Consider the following 11,180-nt stretch of genomic DNA (forward strand, 5'->3'; position numbering starts at 1 on the left):
TAGCAAATTTTATTTTCCTTGACTTTCTAGTAATTTTTTTTATACTTGTTATGTTATTTTACTCCTTTTAATATATATTTATATGTTTTCGTTTTTATTCCTAAATCTACATTTTGACTTTGGATTATTTTTTGATTTGGAAGATCAATTTAAAGGATTTTTTTTTTGTGTTTTATTAAAATAAATATTGATGATGATTCCTTTTATTTTAACATTTTTTATTCAAATTACGTTAATGATTAATCAAATTATTAAATTAATTCACAAATGATCAACATATTATAACATGATTAATTAATAATTTTTTTTCTTTAAACATGTAATAAGATATTCATACCAAACATTTTCAGAATTGAAATTTTATTTAATAAATTAAAATTGAGAAATTAATTATGACTACAACTAATATATATAATTACAATTAAAAGTCAAAATTATTCATCTTTAATCAATCATTTTTTTTAAATCACCTAATTTGGTTTATAATTTTACAAAATCACTTAATTTGGTAAAAAAAAAATTACTTATTTTTGGTAGCTACATATCTCTTAAAGAAAATTTTTAGATTCAAGTTCGGTGAATAAAAAAAAATTAAAAAAATACATATATTAAAAGTTGTCATCCAAGTTTTCGGTAACAATATATTTTATTAATAAAATGAGTAAATATTTTGTATTATGATACAGTAAAAAAATGAATTTTCAGCCACCTTTTAAAATTATATTCTATATTAACTATAAACTACTAAAAGAATTTAATCTGATATTGAATTTAATTTTTTTACTTAATGTTCCTTGTTTAAGTCTTATAAATAAAAAAAAATATAATTAGAAGATGAGAATCCTTATAAAAGTGATAAACTAATTCTTTAATAAAAATTAATTATTGGCAAAGACAATAAATACTCGGTATTAATAATATGATTTTAAAAAAAACTTAACCTAATTTTTGTCCAAAGTCTTAAATATCCCGAAGTCAACCTGTATTACCCTAAAAAAACATGTATTAAATATGACATCAATATTTTATACAAGCTAGCGTGCTATAGTATTTTGGTGTAGTTAAATACTGGTGCTAGTTCTCTGATTGGTTCACCAATCATAGAATTTCGTTAATTAACATGCACGTACATTGAACACTGTAACAAAAATAATAGTATTATTGTTTACATATATATAGTCCAAACTAAACTAGTCTTGGCCTATTTTCTAATTCATATCGTAAAAAGTGGTTTCGAATTGCGCGTAGACATCGAAAAGTACCCTCAACCTCAATTTATAATAACAAGTTGCTTTCTCATCTGATATCCCCCACCGTACTTATTCTTTCCTTAAGCATATAAAATGTGCACCTAATAAGTCAAAAAAAGTTTTCAAACCTCATACTTTATTTTGGTGATTAAATAATTACCTAATTAAACCATTTGTATATTTTTTTTATGGTACATAGATATATTTCTTTATTGTATATTCCCTTTCTCATTTAATTAATTTGGTTATTTATTACATTAATTCAACTTCCCACTATATCCTCAAGTATTTTTTGAATTGCACACTAATAAATATTAAAATAATATTTTTTTAATTGTTTTATGTTTTAGTTTTTTTACAATATTTATAAAATAATTATTACAAAACAATGCTAAAATCTTTTGGTTAATATATATCATTTTGATTCATTATGTTTTTAAATTTTTTTATTTATTCTGATATTTTTATTTTAAAAGTTTTATTTTAATTTTGTATATTTGTGAAATGACGTAAAGTGACCATTTTATCGATTAAACAGTGATGTGATGTTAATTTATTATTATTTTATTACAGTTTTTAGCAATTCATTTTCTAATGATTCAAATATGTAAGAATTTGTTTGGTTTAGAGCATTTAATAAGTGTTAAACAATTTTTAAATTTAAAAATTATTAAAAAATACTATAAAATAAGTGTTGAACGGTCAGAAAATAAACCGTCGAAAAAACATAATAAAATAATAACAAAATTAACATCACATAATTATTTAATGAACAAAATGATTATTTTAAGTCAATTTATAAATATAAAAGATAAAATGAGACTTTCAAAACGGAAAAATAAAAAAAATTAATGGATCAAAATGATATTTCACCCAAACCTTTTCTATAGTGCAATCTAATTCCGTAATATATGTGTGTATAGACAATTGCAGTTATGGGTTAGCATTAATTTAGTTGATAGATATGGGAAAATTAGACTATATCTTCGGATATCTTATTGTAATTGAATAATTAATATGTACACTACATTTATATTGATATACTAAAAGGTCCTGTAATAATGGAAATATACACCGACAGGATTATTAAAAAAAACTGTGATCGACGTTGAATCACGATTTAACAGATATGATAAATAAAAACTAAGACTGTTTGAAGGTGTGAAATGAAAAACATTCATTAGATTCTGTTAGTTTTTTAATTAATTAAAAAATATATTTAACTGTTTAGTCAATGAATTTTAAATTAATTTTTAATATTTTTTAAATACTAGTTGAAGGAACATTTAATTTTTTTTATATTTATTCTCTTTATCCTCTTGAATATTTATTAGAATTTTCTTTTTAATCTTTTATTTAAGGTAACATTTGTTATATTTTTTTTTATCCTTAAACATTACATAGATATATTTATTTATGTAATTTTATATTTTGTTAGTTACTTAAAAATACAATTTTATCAAACACAAGATAATTTTTTAATTTTCAACTACCAAATAGTTCTTCAATTAGTTTTGGTCAACATGACCAAAAATTGTTTATAAATTAGACCAATAGTTAGGGTTTGGCAAAAATATAAGAAAAACTATAAGTATTTTAAATATATATAATTATTTTTCTGAATATTTGATTAACAATATTGAAAAGAGATATTGTTTAATTCATATGACTAATCTTAGCTAATAAAATTCATAAGTTTGATGTAATGATATAAGATTTCACTGCATTCATATACGAGGAAAAAACAATTTATTTAATAAGAAAACACGTGATTAATTTCTTTCGTATTTAAAATTTCCTTAAATAACAGTCACACATCACAATCATTATTAATCTCTATCTTATTGGATTGAAAGACATTTGTTGTCTTTGTCCTAAGAAACAAAATTCACCTAATAAGAAACTTTTTTGTTATTTGTAATTAACTTTAAGAAAAGAATTTAATTGTATTTTCCTAAATTTCTATGGGGCATTTCTCCTTATTTGATATTACGTGTTGTAATTTAAAAATAATTTTTGTTAAAGTCAACTATATACAATATTTTTTTAGTGGTATGATATTTTGCATACCTATAAGCACATATGACCTTGTATACTTTTTTATGTGAATATAAGCTTGTATACTTGTACACATTATGATGTATAAGTCTAATTATATTATTTATTATTAAACTATTTACTCTTTTTTAGGGAAATATGCCAATATATGTTGTCACTATTTGTATTTTTGGTAAAACTTAATTTTACTCCTTGAAATTTAACTTTGACCATTGTTGGACTTTAACAAAAATAATGGTTTTTGTCCTTCGCAACGACAAAAATTGTATACGATAAGAGACAAAGTCTAGTGCTTTTGTAAAAATCAGAAATTAAATGAATCAAAAGTTAAAGTTGGAAGAGTAAAACCAATATTACAAAGACAAAATATATTATAGTTTTTGGGCTCTCGGGGAAGTTTCGTGCTCGAAACCATTGTACTTTGTAAGTGATATGGACATGAACTAGTGGACTTTGTCATTTTTATTATTATTATTATCTGAAACTGGCATAATTTGTTGTAGATTAAAACTTTTAATAATGTTATAAAATAGTCCTAGTGGATCCGTTCCATTACAAAAGGAGAGGGTGAGAATGGAAGTGGTTTGGAAATGCATCTTGAGACAGAACAGAATATCCCCTCTCCTCATAAGTATAGTATAGATTATGATTATCAGTTCCACTTTCACACGTTATGTTTGGCATACTTGTCAATCATGACGATGATCATCATCATATCATAGACAAATTCCACTCAGCCACTACCGGCCGCCCCTCCCAACAGAAAAGTAAACGCTGAATTATTTATAATGGCATTAGCATACTTGTCTTTTTTATATGTTAGTTGTCAACATCACGCCACTCTCTTGCTTCTTACCTTGGCTTTCCCTTTCCTGCGACATGGTCAATCAATGGTCGCTGCTATATGCTATATGCTATATGCTTTGCAATCCCCAACATCTCAAACCCATATGCTAACATTGAGGAAGTATCCTAAAGACTCCCTTTTTCCCTTCTGGGGATTCGTTCTAATGACACAGGGAACTCGACCCTTTTCCATCTTCATGGTTTCCAAGTTAATGGTCTTTGTCTTAATACTGTTCCTTCTGTCTGGATTCCTTGTTCTTGTTCAAGCCTCCTCGTGTAACCAACTGGATAGAGACTCGCTCCTCTCCTTCTCCAGGAATATATCCTCTCCGTCCCCTCTCAATTGGTCTGCTTCTTCTGTTGATTGCTGTTCTTGGGAAGGCATTGTGTGTGATGAGGATCTCAGAGTCATACATCTATTGCTACCATCCAGGGCTCTCTCTGGCTTCCTCTCCCCATCCCTCACAAACCTCACTGCTCTCTCCCGCCTTAATCTCTCCCATAATCGCTTATCTGGTAATCTTCCCAACCATTTTTTCTCACTTCTTAATCACCTGCAGATTCTTGATTTGAGCTTCAATCTTTTCTCTGGCGAATTGCCACCCTTTGTTGCTAATATCAGTGTCAATACTATCCAGGAGCTGGATATGTCTAGTAATTTATTCCACGGAACACTCCCACCTTCTCTCCTTCAGCACCTGGCAGATGCCGGTGCTGGAGGGAGTTTGACTTCTTTTAATGTTAGTAACAATAGCTTCACAGGTCATATTCCCACTTCTCTCTGCAGTAACCACAGTAGCTCGTCTTCTCTCAGATTCTTGGATTATTCCTCCAATGATTTCATAGGCACGATTCAGCCTGGACTAGGAGCATGTTCCAATCTGGAGAGATTTCGAGCAGGTTCCAATTCACTATCTGGGCCCCTTCCTGGTGATATTTTTAATGCTGTTGCTCTCACAGAAATCTCCTTGCCCCTCAATAAACTCAATGGAACCATTGGTGAGGGCATTGTTAACCTTGCCAACCTCACAGTTTTGGAGCTCTACTCCAATAATTTCACCGGGCCCATTCCCTCGGATATTGGTAAGCTCTCCAAATTGGAACGTTTACTCCTTCATGCCAACAATATAACTGGTACTTTGCCCACATCTCTGATGGACTGTGCCAATCTTGTCATGTTGGATGTAAGGCTTAACTTGTTGGAGGGAGACCTCTCAGCATTAAATTTCTCCGGACTCCTCAGACTCACAGCACTTGACCTTGGCAACAATAGTTTCACTGGTATTTTACCACCAACCCTTTATGCTTGTAAGTCACTTAAAGCAGTAAGGCTAGCATCTAATCATTTTGAGGGACAGATCTCACCTGACATACTTGGACTTCAGTCTCTGGCTTTCCTTTCAATTTCTACCAACCACCTGAGTAATGTCACTGGGGCTCTGAAGTTACTCATGGAACTCAAGAACCTCAGTACCCTTATGCTCTCCCAGAATTTTTTCAATGAAATGATGCCAGATGATGCAAACATAACAAATCCAGATGGATTCCAAAAGATCCAAGTTCTAGCATTGGGTGGTTGTAATTTCACAGGCCAAATACCACGCTGGCTTGTTAATCTGAAGAAGCTTGAGGTCTTGGATTTGTCTTATAATCAAATTAGTGGTTCAATTCCTCCTTGGTTGAACACACTTCCTGAGCTTTTCTACATAGACTTGTCTTTTAACCGCCTCACAGGAATATTTCCAACTGAGCTCACAAGGCTTCCAGCACTAACATCACAACAGGCATATGATGAAGTAGAAAGGACTTACCTGGAGTTACCCCTCTTTGCTAATGCCAACAATGTTTCCCAAATGCAATATAATCAGATTTCCAACCTACCACCAGCAATATATCTGGGAAACAATAGCCTCAATGGCAGTATCCCTATAGAGATTGGCAAACTGAAAGTCCTTCATCAGCTGGACCTTAGTAACAACAAATTCTCTGGCAATATCCCAGCAGAAATTTCTAACTTGATTAACTTAGAGAAACTATACCTCTCAGGAAACCAACTTTCTGGTGAGATTCCTGTTTCACTCAAAAGCTTGCATTTTTTGTCTGCTTTCAGTGTAGCATACAATAATCTTCAAGGACCGATACCAACTGGTGGTCAATTTGATACTTTCTCCTCTTCCAGCTTTGAAGGAAACCTACAGTTGTGTGGTTCAGTTGTTCAGCGTTCTTGTCTTCCTCAACAGGGTACTACTGCACGTGGTCACAGATCAAACAAAAAATTGATAATTGGATTTTCCATTGCAGCCTGTTTTGGCACTGTTTCCTTCATTTCAGTGTTGATAGTGTGGATAATATCCAAGAGAAGGATCAATCCAGGTGGAGACACTGACAAGGTTGAACTGGAGTCTATTTCTGTCAGCTCTTACAGTGGAGTTCATCCTGAGGTTGACAAAGAGGCTAGCCTAGTGGTATTGTTCCCAAATAAAACAAATGAAATCAAGGACCTTACCATATTTGAAATATTAAAGGCCACTGAAAATTTCAGTCAGGCAAACATAATAGGATGTGGGGGTTTTGGTTTGGTTTATAAAGCAACGTTACCAAATGGAACTACAGTGGCCATCAAGAAACTTTCAGGAGATTTGGGTCTTATGGAAAGGGAATTTAAAGCAGAGGTGGAGGCTTTGTCCACAGCACAGCATGAAAATCTGGTTGCATTGCAAGGCTATTGTGTGCATGAGGGTGTTCGGCTTCTCATATATACTTACATGGAAAATGGAAGTCTGGATTACTGGTTGCATGAAAAGGCTGATGGTCCATCTCAACTTGATTGGCCTACTCGACTGAAGATTGCACAAGGTGCAAGTTGTGGATTGGCTTACATGCATCAGATATGTGAACCACATATAGTGCATCGTGATATAAAGTCAAGTAATATACTCCTTGATGAAAAGTTTGAAGCACATGTTGCAGATTTTGGGCTGGCCAGATTGATTCTTCCTTATCAAACTCATGTTACAACTGAACTTGTAGGTACATTAGGTTACATACCCCCAGAGTATGGACAAGCATGGGTAGCAACTCTGAGAGGAGATGTCTACAGCTTTGGGGTTGTCATGCTTGAGCTGCTCAGTGGGAGGAGGCCCGTCGATGTAAGCAAGCCTAAAATGTCAAGGGAGTTGGTTGCCTGGGTTCAACAAATGAGGAGTGAAGGAAAACAAGATCAAGTCTTTGATCCTCTTCTGAGAGGGAAGGGCTTCGAAGAAGAGATGCAGCAGGTTCTTGATGCAGCATGCATGTGTGTCAACCAGAATCCTTTCAAGAGACCAAGCATCAGAGAAGTTGTTGAATGGCTGAAGAATGTGGGGTCATCCAAACCGCAAATGAATAAAGACTAGAGATAAATGTTTGTCCTTGACAAATCTTGACAATAGATATGTATACTTGTGCAAAGAATTTTGCATTTCAATATATACAGAATCATTTTTACCACCGTAAATGATGACTCTCCCTATCACACTAAGTTGGTAGCAAGATTTTAATAATTATTTTATGTGCCTGTCCATAATACTCGAAAAACCTTTCTATCCTAGGAACTAGCATAATTGCTTATGCAGAAAGTATACCTTCATGCTACTAATTGTTTCTCTTAACTCTTTCCAATGAATAGAGCATCCTGAACTCTGCTAGCCTTTGTTATGTGACTTATGTCATTCTTGTTTTACTTTTCAATCTTAATATTGCAGCACTACAACTTACTGAATTTAGTTATTATCATTCACTTTATAAAATGCCAGAAGCTTTTTTATTTGACACAGAATAGTGTAATTTTAGTTAATCAGGAAAATCATGCCAATTTAAATTTATATCTCAGGCCATTCAGTACAAGAGCATTTGTTTAATTTTTTTGGAAAAATTATATTGTTTACACTTAACACTACATATTAAAGAGGAACTGAATTGAATGATAACGGGTTGTTGTGATGTGATTTTGGCTTAAAATTAGTTTAAACCAAACAAAAAATCAATTGTGGTGTAGTTTAGTTTGGCTTAAATGATTTATGATATCCGAACAAAATCAAATTAATTTTTTGTGGTTTGATTTATTTTGACTTTGCGATTTAAAATTTTTGCTAGCAAGTATTAATAAAAATGCTTAAAATTTTTATTATTAATTAGATAAAACTTGAATAATAACTAGTTCAACAATCAACGGTATAAATGGACAATAAAAGTTTCAACAATTAAACTTAACATTCCACATAAAAGTAAAAAAAAAAAAAAAACACATAATACTTGTTTTCAAGTTCCAACAATTAGACTTTAAAAAAATAATAAGATAACATTTATCATACTTGCTTTCAAACATAAAAATTAAGAAAGTAGATATCTAACAAGAAAACACTAATTATAACAATAATTTTTAGTGGTATTTCCGGTGCAATTTGGTTTAGTTCGATTTTTGTATGTCAAACCCCAAACCAAACCGAACCACACCGAACCACGTGGTTTGAAAAATAAAAGAATCAAACCAAATCAATGATTATTGGTTTTTATGTAGTTTTCTATTTGTTGGGTCGATTTTTTGTTTTATGCTAGGATTGGTTCGGTTTTAAACACTCCTACTAAATGAGGCCAAAGTAGATAATAAAATATTAAGTAGGGAGTTGCTTTAACCCGAATCACATTGCTATTGCCCCCTATCGAGTTGCTTTATTTTTTTTTTCAAAAATATCCTTTTCATAGAAATATGATTCAGTTAAAAAAGTTCACAACAAATGTTATGTAACAGAGGATGAAAAAAATACAAAATGGAAACAAAATTTGATTGTATATTTTTCATCAAATCGTGTTTTCGTTGAATTAAATAGAGGTGAAAAAAATATATACAACAAAAATTGGATTATGTTATATAATGTAGTATGACATCACACTTCCATATTATATATATATATATATATTACCACCACTTAATTTAATGGAAACATGCTTCCGTGCAGCCAAATATCAATACCCATATGCGGAACAAGTTGCAGCGGCACAGTGGTGTTTGAAACAATGGTGGTGAGGACGCACAGTGGTGACTGGGCAAAGGGGGTTGTGCGCCTGCGGATCTGGAGTTGGGAGCGACGCACGATGTTATTAGGATCGTGGTGGTGGTGTGCGTGACGTTGGGGGTCACGGCGTTCAGATCAGGCCGGGGTGGGATGTGTTATGTGAGGGGGTCATGCAACAGTAATGATGGTTGCACGATTGTGATGATGTGTGGTGGTTTTGGATCTAGACGGAGATGGGGGCATACGACGATGAACCTCTTAAGGTTTTGGATTAAAACATGGTGTGAGATTGCTTGACGTGATTGCTTATAACTCATAAAGACCATCATGATTCGATTATTAAATATCTTCAGTAGAAATTGAAACCTTAGTTCATAAAGTTGTAAGTGGTGGAAAATTAAGCCCTTGTAGTCCCATTATTACGACTATACGAGCTATGAATGATAGTCAACTCACAAACAAAAGATTCAAGATATATGGGTGCATGGATATTAAATTATTTACGGGCAAAGCTCTACATATCTCCGGCAAGATGGTGCATGTTATGTCTAGAGGTTAAATCCTAAACCAAAGTTTTCTACTTGTCATTTTGGCTGGCTAGATTGTGCATAGCTATCGATAGTATATATTTGACAATTGACTTGGTACACAAAGGCATAGTGATAGAATGAAATTTTTGGGTGTGAAGATACAGTAGCACAACAGGATTTCATTAACAAGGGTGCTTACGTATATATTATATATAAGCGTCAATGATCTGCTACAAAGCCGCGTTCTTTCGCTTGGTTCGCTTGTGGCAGAATGTTAGTGTTAACCATGCATGAAATTTTGGGTTACAGTGGCAAACACACAACAGGGGGTACTTTCAGGCAGCATTGCGGAAAGCCTTAGCCAGGTAATAATATCATAAAATTTAAGACGTGTTGGCCTATCAACCTTTGGGCTAACATTCTTTGATCTCTCCAGATGACAACAATTTCTTCATCTCGAGATCATTTTATTTAATAAAAAATGTTTCTGTATGTGAAGTGAAATTCCAGCAATTATGCAACAAATTCTTCTTTTTAGATAATGAAAATGAACAATAAGGAAAGAAAATATTTTCTCAGTCCTAGTAGTTTAGAAGCTATATATAATGCGAATTGGCAAAAGAGAAAAGGCCTTACATAAGGGGGTTTGTAAAAGAAAAAGAGTAGAGTCCATGAGATTGAGAAGGACTAATGAGTGGATTATATATTGTCTCTCCAAGCAGCATGCAGCTCCATATATAGACAGTAGTGTTGAAGATTGCGGAAAAAGCAGCACTGAGTGAGGGTGTCCTGTCCACGTAAAACCCATTGTATTTGTGTTGGGTCAAAAAGAGAAAATACGAGGAAGGTGGCGTTGGCTCCCAATTGAACAAGCAACCTAATTACATTCTTTGTTGGAGGATTGAAGATAGATAGAGTTAAAACTTAACTAATTGAGTTTGAGTTCAGTCATGATCTCCTTGGATATACCAACAGAGAAGCATGGTGGCACAGCGGCGCAGGATGTAGAGACGAGCACGTTGCTCCTTAACCAAAGAAGCACACTTGTTGCAAAACCCATCATCATGTCCCTTTCTCTTTCCTTCAACCTCAACCATCTATTATATTACAGTGTTCGTTACGCACCCCCAAAATAAAAACAGAGCTTGAGGGAGTTATTTATATATACATAGGCAAAGGTTGACTCACTGAATGGAGAAGTGAACGTGGGCTCCAAAACTGAGGCCTCAAGGATGGATTTGCAGGGAGGGGAGGGGGAATGAATGTGGCCTTGCTTCCTTGCGTTACCAATGTTTAGCGTGCAAAAACGAGCAAGGTTTATTAGAAAACTGGCAAAGGCACGGAGGTGTACTGTTTACTCTGCGGTGGATATGTAGTGTTTGATCATTTTTTTCATAAGCACCTCTACTCTTAAAAATAGTCAAATAAATTTAAGTTTTCTC

At 32.9% G+C, this 11,180-nt stretch overlaps 2 protein-coding genes across 3 annotated transcripts; one reads left to right on the forward strand and one right to left on the reverse strand.

Annotated features, from left to right (window-relative positions):
- The first annotated feature begins 4,068 nt into the window (after positions 1 to 4,068).
- Positions 4,069 to 7,902, forward strand: LOC114407853 (tyrosine-sulfated glycopeptide receptor 1-like). 2 transcript variants are annotated; one of them, XM_028371127.1, is made up of 2 exons: positions 4,069 to 4,670; positions 4,917 to 7,902. In XM_028371127.1, the coding sequence occupies exons 1-2, from the start codon at positions 4,097 to 4,099 to the stop codon at positions 7,547 to 7,549; spliced, it is 3,207 nt and encodes a 1,068-aa protein (XP_028226928.1). In that variant the 5' UTR covers positions 4,069 to 4,096; the 3' UTR covers positions 7,550 to 7,902. The 2 variants fall into 2 exon arrangements, with proteins under 2 accessions (XP_028226928.1, XP_028226927.1); XM_028371126.1 differs by having other exon boundaries at positions 4,070 to 7,902.
- A 2,329-nt stretch (positions 7,903 to 10,231) lies between these two features.
- LOC114405582 lies at positions 10,232 to 10,861 on the reverse strand. The gene has a single exon (XM_028368047.1). The coding sequence runs from the start codon at positions 10,833 to 10,835 to the stop codon at positions 10,683 to 10,685; it is 153 nt and encodes a 50-aa protein (XP_028223848.1). The 5' UTR covers positions 10,836 to 10,861; the 3' UTR covers positions 10,232 to 10,682.
- Positions 10,862 to 11,180: the final 319 nt, after the last annotated feature.

Source organism: Glycine soja, chromosome 3 (genome assembly GCF_004193775.1).
Source record: "Glycine soja cultivar W05 chromosome 3, ASM419377v2, whole genome shotgun sequence".
In the NCBI taxonomy this organism is placed as follows: Eukaryota; Viridiplantae; Streptophyta; class Magnoliopsida; order Fabales; family Fabaceae; genus Glycine; species Glycine soja.

Bases quoted from the DNA above. Each gene is read 5' to 3' on its own strand.
- LOC114407853 (XM_028371126.1), top strand. From the start codon at position 4,097: ATGGCATTAGCATACTTGTCTTTTTTATATGTTAGTTGTCAACATCAC.
- LOC114405582 (XM_028368047.1), bottom strand. From the start codon at position 10,835: ATGGTTGAGGTTGAAGGAAAGAGAAAGGGACATGATGATGGGTTTTGC.